The sequence below is a fragment of the Cuculus canorus genome, chromosome 13 (assembly GCF_017976375.1).
Source record: "Cuculus canorus isolate bCucCan1 chromosome 13, bCucCan1.pri, whole genome shotgun sequence".
Lineage (NCBI taxonomy): Eukaryota > Metazoa > Chordata > Aves > Cuculiformes > Cuculidae > Cuculus > Cuculus canorus.
In genome coordinates this window covers 8,932,000-8,950,400 of record NC_071413.1, presented here as the reverse complement: position 1 = coordinate 8,950,400, position 18,401 = coordinate 8,932,000, and the positions used below count along the sequence as shown (strand labels likewise).

The 18,401-nt window shown below is 38.7% G+C and overlaps 1 protein-coding gene across 1 annotated transcript in view; it reads right to left on the bottom strand.

The window, feature by feature from the left end:
- LOC104059400 (polycystic kidney disease protein 1-like 2) overlaps positions 1-18,401 on the bottom strand; it is a 46,742-nt gene that overhangs the window by 17,464 nt on the left and 10,877 nt on the right. The window contains exons 5-23 of the mRNA XM_054079070.1: positions 17,940-18,125; positions 17,050-17,160; positions 16,546-16,693; positions 14,679-14,908; positions 13,618-14,022; positions 12,430-12,528; positions 11,679-11,728; positions 10,476-10,593; positions 9,702-9,909; positions 8,855-8,972; positions 8,454-8,595; positions 7,769-7,969; positions 7,170-7,315; positions 6,498-6,692; positions 5,508-5,633; positions 3,926-4,108; positions 2,756-2,880; positions 1,838-1,964; positions 602-736 (exon numbers count right to left, since the gene is read on the bottom strand). Coding sequence (XP_053935045.1) covers positions 602-736; positions 1,838-1,964; positions 2,756-2,880; positions 3,926-4,108; positions 5,508-5,633; positions 6,498-6,692; positions 7,170-7,315; positions 7,769-7,969; positions 8,454-8,595; positions 8,855-8,972; positions 9,702-9,909; positions 10,476-10,593; positions 11,679-11,728; positions 12,430-12,528; positions 13,618-14,022; positions 14,679-14,908; positions 16,546-16,693; positions 17,050-17,160; positions 17,940-18,125 — 3,053 coding nt within the window. The remainder of the gene's footprint in view (positions 1-601; positions 737-1,837; positions 1,965-2,755; positions 2,881-3,925; positions 4,109-5,507; positions 5,634-6,497; positions 6,693-7,169; positions 7,316-7,768; positions 7,970-8,453; positions 8,596-8,854; positions 8,973-9,701; positions 9,910-10,475; positions 10,594-11,678; positions 11,729-12,429; positions 12,529-13,617; positions 14,023-14,678; positions 14,909-16,545; positions 16,694-17,049; positions 17,161-17,939; positions 18,126-18,401) is intronic.

The window sequence follows — 18,401 nt, the reverse complement described above, 5'->3', positions numbered from 1 at the left end:
CTATAAGCACAATACAGCCACATAGTAGATAATGTTTTTTCACTACATAAGGAAAGCACAGCACGCGAAAAATATTAGCTTTAAAGTAATTTTCTTGATACTGTTAGCTACTCTGAAAAGTTCATTTGAAACCTATGTAGACTCACCACAAAGTTCATGACCTTTGGTCCATTTCTGAACAAAAAACCTGAGATTATAAGTGAAACACAAAGTGCATATATGAATGATTTAGATGTCAGCTGGTACATGGGCTAGGAAGTCCAAGCAGTCACAGTAGGAACATACAGTTATTTGATAATGAAATCAGACATTACACTGTGTTTTGTGCTGACTGTAATCTGAAGTAATTTTCCATAACAATTAGCATTCTCACATCCATTTAAATGAAGAGTAAGATGCTTCTTTTTTTAAAAAAAATAAATATTTGCAATTTCATTCTTAAAATCACACAAATCCTTCCATCATAAATGCAGACACTATGATCCCATTATACACTACCATCATTTGCAGTCACTTCACAGAAGACAGCAAAAATGACGGTTTGTAAATTGAGAAAGGAAAAAAGGGAAACAGAGAGAATGATAGGAAATAGTGGGTTTACCTCAATGTTTTCTTTGAGATTGCTGACCGGTATGATCGAGCCATCTGGACCAGTAAGACTTAGACCTCCGACTGTTCCACTGATGTCAAAACTAGTGTCGCTGGAGAAAAATGGATTCATGGCAAAGCTCACCATCTATTAGCAAGACATTAATGAAGAGCTTTGAGCTATTGTTAGTATTTCATTATATTCACACTAAATTCCTAAACAGATAAAGCTTAAACTCAGACCCAAACAACAGTCAACTTTAAAGAAGCCTGCATCCAGATTTAAATAAGAAGCTACCTTATCTATAAGTTAGGCCAAAAGCGGCCCTGGAAAGTGATTTTGATTCTGAAAGGTGGTATGTGTATAACAATGTATATTGCTTTCCGTTAATGGTAACCCTTTTCCCTTTTAGATACCAGATAACAAAATGTAATCGCAGAAGACACTTTCAAAGTAGCTCCACCAAAGCTAGACTCTGACACCCCTCTTGGAATTTCTACTGCAATAGCAATGCACAGAAGAGCACATTAGAGCTGTCAGTCCAATGAGAGGCTCTCTTAATGCTCGGGTAAGTCAATGGATGTGTTTTAATTGGTTTCAGTGGGCTCTGGATAATTTTTAGCAGAGCTGGAGAAGACACAATGAAAACCTACGTGTATTTTGCAGGTATTGTGGAGGCTTCCTGAAAATGTCAAATGGAGCAGAGAGATCTTTAGAAAATTTATTATAAAAATATTATAATAATGTACAATCTATTGTTCTGAGGGAAAAAATAACATATCCTAATTCAGATGAGTAATGTGTTATCATCAGAACATTCACAGGCCTTTTGTGTCTTGCAGGATCTAGGTGGCTCAAACTCATTTATTTTTAGCTAGGATGGAACGGGGCTGCTGCAGGTTAGTTTTAATGGTGATATGGACTCTGTGCTGTTGCAGTCTCCTTGGAGCATTAAATAGATTTATAGATATTGATTCACTCCATTGTGTTCTCTAGCTATGCAAGTATGAATCAGGAGTGTACGTGAGGGGCTGATGGCGCCCTTCTTAGCTTGCTGAACCAGTCTCAGGCAATTAAGATAAGTGATGGCTTTTTGATCAAAAATATTTCAAATTATTTTCTGGGCATGACAGAAGAGATGACCTGTGTGCTTGTGTATTTGTTGTAAAAGGAAAAAGGATTCTAAAACCACTCGACCAAGAATTAAGTTGTATATCAGATTGAGTCAGATAAAAGCTGTTTACTTGCCCTTATATCCACTGTTTCATCATCAACTCCTAAAACACTGAGAGAAGAAGCAGGTGGGAGGCTAAAGCTGGCAGAGCTGGAACTGCAGATGTTGATGGATGTGCCATCTATGTTTTCTGTTTGTAGTCTGTCCAGTTAGGATTAGACACAAGCAAAACAGAATAAAAGATAAAAGGAAAAAACACTCTCTCCCCTCAACAGTGTAAACTTATATCTAGAGAAAAGGTTTCTCACTTCATAGGTACAGCTTAGCTGGAAAACTACATCTAACTCTGCCAGTAAATACTTTGTATGCTCTCTGTCCCTGACGTAGTACTCCACATCCATAGAATCATCAAAAAAGGAGTGGAATTTGTGTTTCTGGAAGTTTTACCCAAATAGATGTACTGACGTGGAAGACGTGCCTGGTTTCTCTGAGAACACACTCGTGATTTGAATGCACAATTAAAGGTGGATGCAAACCAGGCTCTCGAGAAACAATTTAGGGATGATTATAGGGAATGGAGAATGCTTGTCAGGCTCCTCATGATTATATTTTCTTTTCTAAGCTGGTTACAATTCGATATAACATGTCATTGTTGGCAACTTGGAAAATAAACCAAAACACCTTATCTGGCCTGACATGAGTTTTCCACATAATTTCAAAGGTAAAGAGCTATTGCCTCATCTAGGAAATAGAGGTAAATTTCCCATTGGTCAAAGAAGACATGAGAAATTCTAAGGCGACTTTGTGGAAGCTAATTGGAGTCCAAGCTGTTCTCACTATCAGTTAGTAATGACAGCCTCATTGCAGTGCTGAGGTTGTCATTATGCCAGAATATTTTGCTGGATGGTTCCATTTAAGGGCAATGAAATCAATATTTGGGGCAAATTTGATTAACTATGAGGAGCCTAGATGGGAGAGACTATCACTGTTACCTGTGTATATACAGCAAGGCAGAAGGAGTGGTGAGGACAGTTGGTTCGTCATCCGGTTCTTTCCCAAACAGAAGGGCGCTCTGTAGATTTTCAATTGTATTCAGGAGCTGGTGTGCTGCTGAACTCTGGAAAAGGATTAGAGGTGGAAACTTGCAATGAAGCTCCTCAGAATCACCGAGTTACACATTATTTGCCTTTTCTACCTTTAAGGATCAAATGCTAATTTTCTTACAAAGTCTTACAAAGCTGGCAAACATGGTGATGCGCTTCTTAATCTCAGAGAAAGTTATTCTAGTCAGCAGTTCAATTTCTCTAATTCTCACTAAAACATTGCAGGCAGCAAATAAATATATCTTACAGCTTTTACTTTTATATTATATTATTTATAACTTCTACACATTGACATTTGAGAATAAATACAAAAATTACATCAATTTAATGAAATATATTCCTGCACTTCTCTACATTAATGGCCTTTAGTTGCACACTTCTGTATGTAGTTACTTGCAAATGCAAGACCTAATTGTGTGTTATTAGTGTGTGATGCGGGGGGGGGGGGGGTTTGAATAGTTCGTAACCTTTTCTCTTAGTTTAGATTTGTTTCATGCCTTACTCCCTTGCAAAGTGTGTTCAGGCCAGGAAGCACACAAAGGCAACTGTGACAATTCACACACATACAGGAAAGGATAGGACAAAATAAACAAGTTGCATAATTCTGAAGAGAAAATCAGTGTGGGCTTTCTGAAAAAAAGTAAGCAGCAACCAGAGCTGATTTCAGCTTTGAAGCACTGGAGCCAATCATGAGTTTTGAATACATGTGGCTTCTTTGAATCATGGGGCAAAAGGAGAGGAATCAAATCTGATAAAAAGATCTGTGTGTGCTTGTCATCCGTTAGAGGTTGCACGTGCACACTGATGCTGTGTTCTTCAGTTCTCTGTCCTGTTCTGTTTTAAATGTAACAAATCTAGAGGTTTCTGTCATCTTCATTAGCAGACCACTCAGTCCAACAGGTCTAACTGGGGAGAAGGTTCCTTTGATATTCAAGTCCATCATGGTGTGGCAATGAACCCTACCCAACGCCAGTTTTAAAATGTGAGTGGCAGTAGAACCCTTAAAATCTTCCCAAAGCAAAAATTCATGTACAACAAACTAGACCAAAAGAAAATTACCTGTTCTGCCTCTGGCACTGAATTGTTTGCAGTTCTGATTTGTACAGAAGCTTTAAGGACATTGCTCACCGCATTAAATAGATAGTTAGCTGCATCTCTTAATTGCTGGTCATCTCTGCTGTCCTCTGTGTTTACACTGAGCAGGGAAGCACTGACCTCTTTTAGAGTGTTGCTAGCTTCCACCTGCATGGGGAGCAAGGGGAAAAGTTTATGTATTGGTACTGCAAATGACAGAAGTGGCACTTGTGTCATTTACTGAATATTGCAACATAAGTAATCTCATGGAAGTAGTTGTGGCTAACACTGTTTTTGCTATAATTATTTGTGCTGGAGTAATACCACAAACGCCAATAAAGATGATATACTAGATGGTATACTAACATGGTGGTATACTAACTAGACCTGAAAGATGCAGCCTGCTTCTACAGATTTCATCAATAAAAAAGATGAGTAGCATCAGAAGGAAGCTTGTCTGTCAAACACTAGGCAATGATACAGTTTAGGTAAATGGAGTAAATTAGGTTATATTTTTGGGTGGTGCATACGAAAAATATCATCATATTGTCCAGTGCATGTGCATTTCAGTCTCAGTTCCCACAAACGCTATTGAATTGCCAGCAAGTAATACTTTGGGCCTTGTACTGTACCAAATGCCAAACAAGAATGAGTTTTACAATTTCTGTTTTGTGCCCAAATGCAGCCAGTGATTGCTTTGTGATTGTGAAAGCACTGGCCAAGTTTCAGACTGGGGTGGTGAGAGAGCCAAGCAAATTCATTGCAAGCTTGAACATATCCATTCCCATAGTCTGCAAACAGTTAGCAGCCTTACTGTAGGGTGAGCGCTGAATCTGAGCTATGTTCTTGTCTTGCCGAAGCTAACCATGTACTGCTGAAATGCTCCCAAGCCATTGTCTGGCTGCAACTGTGTAATACATCAGAAATCAGGACAGCTCTTTTTGTTGCCAATGTGTTTGGGAAACTTCCCCAGTGACAGTTTGTTCTGTCCTGCCATGTGCTCACTCCTTATGCATAAATAGCATCATCTACTTAATGCCATGCTGCCAGATAAGATTCAATAAATACTTTACTGAGGGTATTCTGAGCATTTATGCCCAGTTCTTCGGGGTGCTGTCATGTTCCTGCTTCCCTGATAACTTGCCTACAGGCATTTTGTGGCACTGCACGGATCAGGGACCAATGGATTTGGGCAATTCTAGAAAAACCCTCCTGAGCTCTTTTTCTTCAGGATTCTAAGAGCGCTTTAAAAGATGAAATATACATCCTAACATGCCTCTGAGTAGAAGTTAAGTTTTCCATCTTAAAGGTGTATCATAAAATGTAACTGGCCAGACAGTCATAGACTGGATTGTGGTGGTTGCTGAGACAATATCTGTGAGTGCAAATTCACATGCTCTGAACAGCACAATGTGTTCTCTTCTGGTCAAAATACATATGCTGGTACAGTTGAAAAAATGGGTAAAGAACAGGTAACTGTAAGACACCAAAACTCTCCCAAGGTCAGTGGGATGCAGTAGAGTCTACGCTATTCGTGTGAGGAGATATAAGATGAATTGCTTCTTACCTGTGCTGAGACAGACAGCTCTTCACTCCTGTAAGTGATTTCTTTCAATACTTCTGACATCTTAAGAGCTGTCTGCATTGATGTGACATTAACAGCAGAGAGAGTTGTCAGCATCAGCCCTCGGAGCTTGGGATGAAAAAAGATAATTAGGCAAAAGAATAAGATGCTAATTAGGACTGTGCAAGTAATGTTGTATAATGACAGGCAGGCTTCTTGTAAATTATGCTGTAGAGTAAGACTCCACAACAAGGATCATTTGAACTGATATTAGTTCTAATGACAAGGTGCCACTTGCCTTAGTAACTGTATAATCCTGGATTTTATATTGTCTCCCAACACAGAAAATTTATACACTTAACATCTATTAATAGCAAGGAGAATTAAATGTGAAAATTTGTACTAGTTTATGGGAATTACTGTATAAGTACCACTTTCAGAGGAAGCAGAGCCATGTATGATTGATGTTACTCAAATGATGAATCATAATTGAAGGATACATTGCATTTCTCTAGGTGTTTTCATCTTAGACACTCAAAGCACTGCACAAATATAAGATTATAACTGAAACATAAACCAGTAGCTGAAATGAGCAACGTAAAATTACCTGCCATCTAGTAGGTTTTTTTTTGGAAAAACAGATAGGATATTTTCTCCCACAGGAGTGGCTTTTATTTATTTGGATTTAAATTGTTTAAGGAAAATCAGGTTGATTTTAAGTTTCAAAACACTGTCCAAATTAGTTTAAGTTAATGCAATAACAATTAAGAATCAATTGTTTTACTGGTGGATGATAAACCAAATTATTTATGTGGGCAAATGGTGAGGAATAGCTGAATCCTGTGCCAAGCACTGAGCCAAATGCTGGAAACTTGAAACATCCATTGATTTCAGGTGGTGACATATGAGCTTTTTATTACTTAACAGCCATCAAAGAATATGAAGAATGCATTATATTGCATTGTACTGCTAGGAAGCAAGTGTCTGGCTGACCTCTTTTCGTGTGTCCATCGGTAAAGACATGTTAGAGCTTCCCCCTTGAGTATCCTGGTTAAGGACTGAAGTCACGGACTTGTATAGCTGGAAGAGGCTCATGCTGTGGTTCCCATCTTTTAGGATGGTGTTTGTTTTCTTAGACACAAAAGCCTGCAGGGTCAAGTTCCCATCAATCATGTCTGCTTGTCCAACCTGATGAAGAAATCAGATGTACTCTTCACATTGCCAACACTGTTATAATTACCTTCGAACAGCTTCCATGATCATCTTATTGACAGCCTAGCTAGAGTGGGATGGAAAAAAATGTGTTTCCAGTTTTTTGTTTTATTTTGAGTGGCCTGGTTAGGGTTGCCTTACTGGGGCACTGGGGCAGAAGCAGGAGTTTTCTGGGGCCTACATAGAGTAAATCCAGACCCACTAAATACAGCTTATGCCACCCAATGTCCAATTAGATCATCTTTTGAACCTCCGTCCTAGAAAATGAACAGTCACAGATTCTTATGACTACCTTGAGTATACAAAGAACAGTCTCTGTTAGATAGGAAAATGGTGATTATGGCAAATACAGAGGGAAGTAATACATATAAAATAGAAAGAAGTTCCAAATCCTGAGTCACAGGTCAGGCATCAATTTGAGAGACCTTGAAATAAAGTAATTCTATCGTGTACCTTCACTGAAGCGTGGGTTTGAACTGTATCACCAAAGTTGTTGCTAACAGTAATTGTCAAATATAAAGTGAAATTATTTTCCTGTTCTCCAAGAGGAAGATAAACTTGGAAGAGTTCAGGATCCGGGCCACAGTGCAGGAGAGAATCTGAAATGGGAAAGAAGGGATCACTGACTGGACACCACATAGACACCTCCTGTTCTTAAGAACAGGGGACTCTGGACTTGCTCTATGCAGGCCTGATTGGCTCATTATCAGTCTTCTGGGGGAGCAGAGCTTTTGTTTGTGGAATTCTACAAGCTTTTGCTTGTAGAATCATAGATCATATAATTGTTTGGGTTGGAAAAGACCTTCAAGATGATCACGTCCAAGCTTTAACCTAGCACTGCTAGTCCACCACTAAACCATGTCCCTAAGCACCACATCTACGCATATTTTAAATACCTCCAGGGATGGTGACTCAACCACTTCCCTGGTCAGCCTCTGCCGGTGCTTCACAATCCTTTCCATGAAGAATTTTTATCTCTTGTTAGCAACACTGACAGTGCTAGTTAGAAACACAGAGAAGCAGTTAGCCAAACAGTTCACCTCAGGACTTACTTGATTTCAGATAGAAGCAGTATGTGAGCTGCCTGTTATGACTGGATTGACATGAATCCGCCAAGCATGGAGTGCTGCAGGAGACTGTGAATGCGGTGAGCACTGATCCCTGCGTGGGAGACACAGAACAACTGGGGATCTCGGGGGGAGGCACAGTGCTGACAAGATAGGTTTCCTCACCGTAGCCACGCTGAGTCATTGCTAGGAGTGGGGGAACAGAACGTCAGCACTCATCATACCCCAGCAGCACTGATCTTCAGACATTAATCTTGCCTACTCTAGCAACGATGCTGTCTGTTCAGGCACCAGAAGCATCAGGGTGGGCTTAATCAGAAACGAAATCCCACTGATGAATAAGCCATAAGAGGAAAACTATTGTTAAAAACATGGTAGTGTTTGCATTAAAAGGAAAGCTCTGTTATTTGATCAAGTAGTTAACATAACCTAATTTCCAGATGAGCTTTAACAAAGTTATTAGCAGCTTGGAGTAAGATAAATTAATCTGTCCTGCTTTACAACAGCTCTTAAATATTTTAAATAACCCATATATAAAGCAATAGCTCTGAACTTGTGGACTAATTTAACTTCATATTTGTCAGCAAGGCTCTGTGTATCTAAAATTAGTGTGATGTCACGACAGCAGAGGCTATATCAAAGGAGTCTGAAAAACCCTGCTTGTCCCTACCTGTTACTTTAATTTGAAAAGCTTCTCCCTGTGTCTGCAAGAAGGAGCTGTTCATTTTCAACAGGGATGTGTTGCTTTGAAGCAAAGTCAAAGAGTTCTGCTGGAAACCAGTCAGGCCACAGGCTAGAGGGAGGGGTGTAGACTGGAAAATGAGATAAAAGAGAACATGACACTAGGAGCTCTTTGCTGTGATTTCTGTTGTGATTTGTAAGGTGCAAGGTGGCAGTTTGGTGCCCTTCATTATAACCATTCCCAAACCAGGCACTCCCTTGTCTCAGTCTTCACTATTATTTTCAAAGCATCCGTTTGACACATTATTGCTCTGAGGCCACGTGACTTTCCCTCAGGATGGATGTTTATTTTTGAACGTGCAGTATTTCTGACAAATCTGATGTTCTCACCTTGCTTTGGAACGTGTTATCTAAATACCAGTTATAATGTATGCCCTGGGAGTCCTGCCTGGAGACACTCAAAACAACTTCATCATTAGCATCCACTGGCTTGCAGTTTGCCTCGCACCTGTAAGGAATTAAGATGGTAGTTGTAGGTAGTAACTGTAAGAGGTGTCACAGTCCTTGATGTTGATTGTTTTGCTCTCATTTGATGAGAACCTGCAAAAGCCCTGCGATATGAGACAGGTGGCGCATAACTCACAAATATTAAAATACTTAATCTTAAAGCATGAGATTTAGGAACATTCAATTCCATTTTCAACATGACTGAGGCCCAGAACCCACAAACTATTTGTGTTGCAAAACTGATGCAGGCTCTCAAAAGAAGCCTGCCTCTATGTAAGCTCCTGAAAGGATTATATTAGCAGATCTTTGAAATGCCACTGCTCTTTAATGAGGCACTAGACTGTTGATGAACAGATTCATTAAGGCAGTGGTGTGTACCTGGGTGTCTAGTACAAATTTCTTAATATCTTAATATCTTATGGCATTTATTCCCCTTATTTCAATGAGTTTTACATATGGAAATCACCAACATTGAAAAAATGTAGTGGGTTCAAAAGCCTGAATGACTTTGGGAAGAATTTTATTCAGTTTATAAAAGGATTATGTTCAGAAATGTGGACTGGAAAATGCAGCAAGACCCATTTTATCTGTAATTCCTATGATGGTAAGGTATAAATTGATTTACAAGTACCTTATCACTTTATTATCATTATTATTGGTAAATGTGGCCTTACACTATCTTTGTGTAATAATAATATAAAGTAGTGAATACTAGGGTTTAAAACCAGACCTGATTTCCAGCTGCAGATCTTGTTTTGCAGTCACATAAAGACATTGCTCATCCTGCCTCTCTTCATTGCTGTGGTTTCGGACTGTAACCCTGACAGTCACTGCTGACTTTGGAGGAGGAAGGCAGGAAGGTGGAATTTGCACCTCAGATTGGTTGGTTAGGATTGTCTGTTGCTGCACACATTCATTCCACTTAGGCCAGCATGCTCCTGCACAAAGATTTCCTTTATAATTAGAATACTCATAATAACCAATGTCTCTATAAAAGGCTTTCCTGCCATAGTTTCAAAGAGCTGAAGAAAACAAGTTTTTTGAACCCAGTTTTAAAGAGTGGGTAATCACAGTTCAGAGATAAATACAGGGACAAAACACACATGTCCTGAATCTCAATCTAGTTTTCAGCCATAAATGTTTTTGCATCATCTTTGATGCTAATTATTGCTGGTTTATTGACACACATGTACTTGCTAATTGCCTAACCAAATGAATTGCTTGGGATTAATTCTTGGCTATGAGCGTGAGGGCTTAGGGCAAGCGGATCTTGAAAAATTGAAACCTAGGAGTGGCCACCTTTGGGAAATGCCATCTTATATATCATAATTAGTTTGGTGTTAAAACCAGGGTAAGGTAGAAGGACGTTATTGCTGTACAGTAAGTGGCAAACCTAAAGAGTAAACTATTCTTTAGTCAGATTTTCACTGCCTGATCTGACTTGACAGTGAGTTTGTCACTCCTCAAATAGAAGTTGGTGGAAATGTTCAGGAAAAGCACATACCACAGGACCAGAGAAAGCTGGAATTATTGTTGTAGTCTGGCCAGCCAAGCACAACAGTTGTGAAAGGGTCCACATGGCGACTTGGTTTAATATATATTTTGCTTTTTCTTTTGTGATCCTGAATTGTAAGTAAATGTATCAGTTAAGACAGGAGCATGTATAAACACACATGGATCTTGCTTCTTTATGATGAAAAAGGTCTGAAAGTGTAGACCCTAAATCACTGCATATAGATCTGTAGTTTAAATAATCCTTTTCTGATAAGTGGTAGTATGGAAGTAGAAGCTATGGCAATAGAAGCAGATGGCACAGAAATTGTGCAGCAAAATACTCCTAAATTCCTAAGTAGCTTAGGAGCCCAGTTCCCACTTTCAAAACTAATGCAGATACTTAGGAAAGTAATTCTTATTAATTTTCCTCTTCTGGAGCAAGACCTTTAACCCTTGGACAATTATTTTTCTTCTAGTACATCTTCGAGTACATTCCTTTTTTATCTGAATTGGATACATCACAGCTATAGACAGAGAGAAAAAGAAGGTTGCTGAATTTGTCTTTCTGTGCAACGAGCTGTGATAAACTCAGTTTTGAATTAGATTTATATTCCTCTGATGCAATATATTCTTACAGGCAATCTGTAAAGCATGATGCCTTCTTGTGAAGAGGCACGTCTCCTGCTGCAGACAACTCTCTGCTAATGTTAGTTAAAAAATAGGCCTAGAATATTATCTCTGGCAATTTTATTATAATTATTTTCTCAGTTTGCCATAAACTGGATATTTCTTCTTTGCAAACTAACTTAAACATTCCAATAGAGAAGCAGGAACACCTAGAAACAATATAAAGACATATTAGACTCTGAAGGAAAGCCCCTCAAAGAGAGTTTCCATTAGACAAGAAGATGATTTAAAAATTCATCTAAGTTCATATCAACCTCCAAAACTGAATTATTGGGAATAGTTAATTTTCTCTAGTCTTGTAGTTGTTGCTAGCAGGCTTTTACAAATTGTAGGTTCCTGCCTGTAAACACGCTTGTCTCGGAGACTTCTGGTGTAGATTTTGTTAAGCCACGTGGGACGCAGAAAATCTAGTCCATAATATCGTATGCTACAAATACTTATTTTTAGTATCTATGCAGAACTTTTACTGGTAAGAACAATTTGTAAGTATTTCAATTTTAAAGAAAGTTTCTTAAATAATACTTACATTTGTCTTTTGGATATTTGTTGTGGAGCCACCTTCTTCCTTAGCAGAATCTGTTTAACACAAAAAAAGAGCTGAATATTTTAGAGCTACCTGTAAAGCTTTCAGACATCCTCAGTGAATGTGACTTAAATACACAAGATTATACTACCCACAGTCTGAGAGGTAGGGCTCTAAGAATCAGACTAGAACTGTGATAAACTGTCTAGTTACAATAGATAAAAATAAATAGGTAAAAATAAACAAGTCACACACTATGAAGAAGATGGTCCTGATTCTTCAAACTTACTGGTGTAAACCCAAATAAATTCAATGAAGGTGATGGAAAGAAAAAATGCTGGAACGTGCTGGAAAAGTCTCAGTAGAATCCATACTAAAGTCACTTTATTCCTGATATAATCTTTGTAAATGTAAGGATGAGCCACCTAGAAGCATTTACTGACAGCAATTTATGAGACTGCTGTTATGCAAATACTTTCTGGCTTCAGAGCTATGTCCTGAGCCACAAACTTCAGTAATTCCTAGGACAAATAGAAAATGTGTGATGTTTAACATATACAGGGGGTTAATTTATGGCTACTTCAAACACAGGAAATCTGCCTTCATCAGGAAAAGGCCTCCATCAAAGTTTTCAGTGCTGTTGCTTGAAGGAAAGCAATTGCTAGATGCAAACCATAAACACTCCACAGAATGCTCTGATTGCAAAAAGACACTTATGTGGTCAAAACCAACACTGTCAGATTAGTGCAATTACCTTTTTCATGAGAATTGTTTGCCAGCACAGTGATAAACCCAAGATCCAGGCTCATGTTTGAGAAGGCATTCATGGCCACCACTTTCACTAGGAAAGTGCCTAGAGAAGAGAAACGACCAATTAAGAATAGCAGTGGGAACAGTCCATCACATTTGAAATATTAAATCCACTTAGTAAAGAAAATCCTATCCTTTTCTGTTAAGAAGGTGTTTTTTTTTTCCTGATGAGTTTCCACTGATGAAACACTTTTCAAGAAATGTTCCTCTCCTTTATTTCAGCTTTTTAATAACTCTGCTGCTTTGTCCTAGCACTTGCATTACTGTTCTTTGTTGGGTGGCTATGATATTGCAACATAGGCAACTAGAAGTGTGCTAGTCCTGGAGCCCAAATGAGTTTAGGTGTCTTGAGAGAGGAGCTGTCTGGTTTGAAAATTTCTGCCCCCTTTGAAAAGGGAAGAGATGTTCAAATGGGTGTAGGGAGAACCAATAAAACTTTTAGTACTTAATACTTTTAAAACATAAAATTGAAATCATAGTTGGCTTCAAGTGTTCCAGCTTGGGCATGGGATTTGAATAGTTCATTAGAGGACGAAACTTTTTTATCTTCTGCCACTGAATGAACTTTTAAGGACAATCTCCCTAATCCAACATTTTAAAGACTTTGATTTCTTAAACCTTGTAAGAAATATTACTAAAAAGCTTTTCCATAAGTAAACCCAACAAAAGCTACATGTTGGAGACCAGAGCTCCCCTTTTCTTTGTCCTCTTTACTGAGAACTCTCCGGATTGCTAACTACTGCAGTGTAAAAAGCAGAGAAGTCTAAACTTGAAAAATTATGCGTATAAACAAACAGGGGAAAAACACTGCGGTTCATTAAAATATTATTTGTACTTGAATCAGATTATGTAATGAAAAAATAAACCCTAGTTAATTATATCTTTTTACTGTAAAAATCAGGAAACTGAAGTTTTGCTTTCAGTTTCCGTGTGGGTATCTGTTTGCAAGTTCAATTTCTTTTAGCTCACATACAAGCCAATAAGACTGTGCTATTCCTCCTGTTCTGCAGACCAAGTCTGAACAGCCAGAAAAGCTACCAAATTCAGCTGTATGTTATTGTCCCCTCCCAGACTGTTTGTGTAAACTCCTCAGCTCTGTCTTGGAAGTACAGAAGGTGTCAGCATGCTCTACCTTCAGACTGCATGGGAATGGTGTACGTTCGAGGTTCCACATGAGAGCCATCTTCTTTGTACGAGTGAGTTTCATTAGATCCAGTCACTTCAAATATCAGCTTATCTGGGGCACCATGAGACACAGAGACATTTATCTCCAAATTCTCCCTCAGCTGCAGAGTATGAGAACCTAATGTGGCCTGAAGACCAGATATTGGCTCAATTAAGTGAACAGCAATGCTCTCGGAGATCTCTGATGCGGTTGTGTTGCTGAATGCTCGGATTTCCAGTTGATGTATCCCTGGGCCTAGCAGCTCTTGAGAGGCACTGTCAAGTGTCAGATTGTGAGGGACTATTCCTTCCTTTGCACTGGATTCAGTGAGTGTCATGTTGTCTGCTAGTAGAATGTAGGTCACTTCATTGCCTGCAAAAAGACAGTTCAATATTTCTCACAGCTTGCACGTAACAGGCCAATAAATTCCAGCTGCTTTGGGCAACATTCAGGTATTTATAAAGGAGTCATAAGAATGCTGCAGCAATGCAAGCTTTTGTGCCCCTCTAGGCTCCCTATGGAAATCTATCATCACATGCGTTTTCTGCTGGGAATGTCTGGGCAATCAAGACTACTCAAACATACACCACTGAATGTTATTTTTAAGCATATATGTGGATTCCAGGAACTTGAAGTGAGAAAGAAATATACATCAGTAAGTGTGAACAGCTCAGCATGGAATACTCTTATCCTCAATCAGAGAAGCATTTCTGTGGATTCTTTAGTTCAAATATGGAGATAATCCTACTGACTTCACATGGATTCATGTGACTAAAGTTATGCCCATGCTTTGCCAGCTTTGTGTAGAGGGAAAAAGGGTTTATACTTATGTTTAAGGTGGTATAATAGCTCTGAGAAAGAACCCCTCCAATGGGGCTGAGAGCATTCAGTTGCAGGAATGCAACAATTAGAGGGAAAGCATTCACTAAAAAGTAGTATTGTTTTGCATAATGAAAATTCCACTTCTATCCCATGGGTAGCATAATATTTTGTTCACCATTTAAGTCATACAGAGTAATTACCCTCACCTCCATTGAGTTCAACTTGAATCCACAACACGTCCCCATACAGTGTGCGGCAGCAAGAGCTGTTCCCAGATTCATACTGGCTATAGCACCCAGTGATGCTTAGTTGATCCATCTTATCTTGAACAGTCACCCGCTTCTGTGCCATCACATGCCATTCGCTGGTAGAGCATTCCACAAAAACAGTAAACTCTCCAGGATATGAATATTTGTATGTGACATTGCTGACCAGTCTAGAATAAAAGAGAACAGCTGCTTGTTGTGGAAGATCATCCTGAGAAGTCCTTAACCTTACATGGTAACAGTGATTACAATTCCCAAGTTTCTTACATGACTCAGCTCTCCTGCAACGACTGTAATCTCGGGTTTAATTACATAGGATTTTTAGGGTTGAAGATTGTTCCTTTGTTCCAGCCAAGGTGTCATTAAGGATGTGTATCAAAGGTGCTTATTCTCAAAGTGTATCTACAAGGGTGGATACATTTTGATGTAAAGTAGGTAGCTCTGGTTTGTGACCTGTTGGCTCCGAGACTTGTGACTATGCACATTAGAACATGCAGCGGTGCCCTTAATTCTCTACTCTATTTTATTCCTGTTTTACTGTCTCTTAAATACATCAGCGGAAGATGAAGCTCCTCAGCATTTTGTCAGAGCATTCCTTTCTTCTTTTTTTTTCATATGCAGCTGCTTCTATACTAGCCCATGCTAAGAAAAATGTTTCTTCCCCCCTGGGTCTGGTGCAGCTCCACTCATGATAGCAATAGGAGATAGATAGGAGATAGCAAAATGAAGACGTCTGTGGCAGTTACTATTATTACTAACAAGCATAGGGAGATGGTAAAAAGAACCTAAGGATATACTTCTTGAATGACGTGGAAGGCAAATAATAAGTAATATTGCTGACACTGTTCTCTCTAATCTCTATATTCTTATCATGGTACTACCTAGAAAATGCAAACAAAGATCAGGACATATCATCCTTGGTAATGCATATATTTCATTAGCTGTTTTAATGAAGAAAAAGGTTTTATCCTAACTGCACTTCAAAAACACGCCAATGACAAGATGAGACCAGAAAAGGCAATTCTTGCAAGAGTAGGTGTCAAACTGGACACAGATAACAGATGATCAGGACTGAGAGCCATTTAATAGGTAAAGTAAAAGGGCTTCCTATAAAAAGCGAGCCTCTGCTTACAGCTAGCAAAAATATTTTATTTAAAGGCTCACTATCAAAGCTTTTTTTCTTTCAAATTCTATACAGCTACAGGCCTGTCATAGCTCTGAAAGGATGTTTACTCTTTCTAGCATGTTACTACCTTTTGGTCTTCATTCTTCTACTCTTGCTTTTCGAGTTGATTCAAGTGGGATTCCACTAGTATAAAAATAAATATCTGGAGTCATTCTCTGTCATTCCTAGCACAAGAACAAGATCTGATTTTTTTTTTATCTTTTAAAATTTAATTTTTATGCAATTAAGCAAAAATAAAAATGCCAGAATGCCACTGTATTACTTTAAACATTATCAAAAAATACTCTTTAAACTTATAAAAATAATGCTTGCCTGTTTCTTCAGCAATTACTGACATGTTTTCCATAATTTTGTGTCTTAGGATCTGGAATAAATTGTCTTAGTAGTAATAGGAATCACTTGTCATAATAAGCAGAAGAAAGATTGTGTTTGGCTGTTTGACATAAAATTTTGTATTAATTTCAAAACATATTTTTGCAGAATCCAAGTGTCTTATATATATGGTCTGTTAGTAATCTACTTAATTTTTAACATCTCATTTGAGACACTTGGAACGTTCAATAAGATGTAAGCAGTGAGATTTACTGGATGTCTGATTGATACGTGAAGGACATATCTTACGTTAGAGGGTAGTAAGGATCAATAGTGTGGCCATCTCCAGTGCTGATGATGCAGGAAAGGTTGCCAGAGTACGGAGAGAGCAGCCAGTTCAAACTGACTGTGATATTTTCAAAGACATAGCAAGTTTCTGTTACAACCAGCTGCAGGCCTGTAAAACATAATGACAGAATTCAATACCACTGTTTTCTTAAGTAATTCGATTACTTTTCATGTTTTGAGAGTAGAGCTTCTCCGGAACAGAGTTGATATTACTGCTAATCTGAGCGCATTAGTGCTGTGACAAGGAGCTGGTTCTTTTCCATACCTACTGGCCAAGATTCTTGTTGGAACATAGTTTTGTTTAAGTTAGGACAGAAAACCCACATTTTTTGTGTCTATTTTTCATTATCACTGCTCTTCAAGGTTATTCCCTGAGGATGGTGCAGTGATTTCTAACATAATGGTCACAGTGTTAGAGCAAAGAGTAGAACAGGCTTTTAGTGTTGACAGCACCCTCCCACTTACCTTCCTTGCAGTGGTAGTGAATGGACAAATAACTTCCTAAAGCTGGGCAAGGATCACCAAAGAACGTGCCATCTGCTGCCACCTGGCAGACTTGAAGCCCATGACACTGACCTGCAAATAAAGACTGTTTTATATGAACTTGTAGGATTTGCCTTTGTCATAACAGCTCAAGTGAGAAGTGATTACAGAAACTAAAAGAGTAGAGGGAGGAGTATCATATTATTGATTTCTAGACAAACTTCCACATCACTTTGACTTTAGTGTGTTGCTTATTGCCTTTTTCTGGGTGCTAAGAAATGGTGCTATTTCTTAGCGCCATTCCGCTACATTGGAATAAAGCTGAATTAGAGAGGGGCAAAAAAAAAGAAGTTACTTGTTTTGTTTAATTTTTGCTGGAAACCCAAAGAATCACCATGGAGACAGGTCGTAGTCACCGTTTAGTCTGGCAAGCAATGGAACCCTGCAGCTCCAGCAGGCTGTGTATTCAACACATGGCAGGCAGCATCAGATCCCTCCTGCCCTCGTGTCCCCATGGATGCCAGCCTTTTCACCCTCCTGGTTTGGAGTTAGGTTTGTGTAGATGTGTTCTCTTCCATCTCTCTCAAAACTAGTGTCTCCCATTGAGTTCATCAGGGCATTGCTGTGCCCACACATTTTCTTCACACTGAGATGAACTCGGTATGCCCTTGTTCTCCATTTCTTCTCCTTCTCTAAATGTTTGCTCTTTGCAAAGTTCCTCCTTTCCATCCAGCCTCCTGTGGGAATGTCCTCCATGTCAGAAGTTCTCTGTGATTGCCTTTCTTTTAGGAATAATCCACTTTCTCATTCACTAACTCCGGTGAAATACAAGATAAAATACTTTAGGGACCAGGAACAATGTAAGATACTACCTGCTATTTCATCTTTGACACTGATCCAGCTACAGTTTTCATCTGTATCATGCTGGAGATGAGTTTCCGATACGCAGTAGTGAGGGTTTTTCCGTCCATAGAAGCTCTCTCCAATTTGAATAACTTGTCCTGATCCACACTGTACAGTGGCATTGTAATTATCACAAGCAATGCTCTGGCCAGATTCTAATAGGAGAAAAGAAATCAGATTAACTTTTTGAATTTGTAAGAAATTCTGCTACAATTCTCATGCCTATCCATGGGGAATTTTTGTTGCTTTTTCTTCCCTTTTCTCCTTATTAAGCCAAACAATTAAGAAAAAGAAAATAAGAAGAAAATATTTTTCAATTTTTTAAATCTGAACAAATAGATTTATAGGTTTTACTGCCTTAAACAAAAATTTGAGAACATTCTTAATAAATCAAAATATTTCAATTTAAAAATAAGCATATTTTTGAGAGA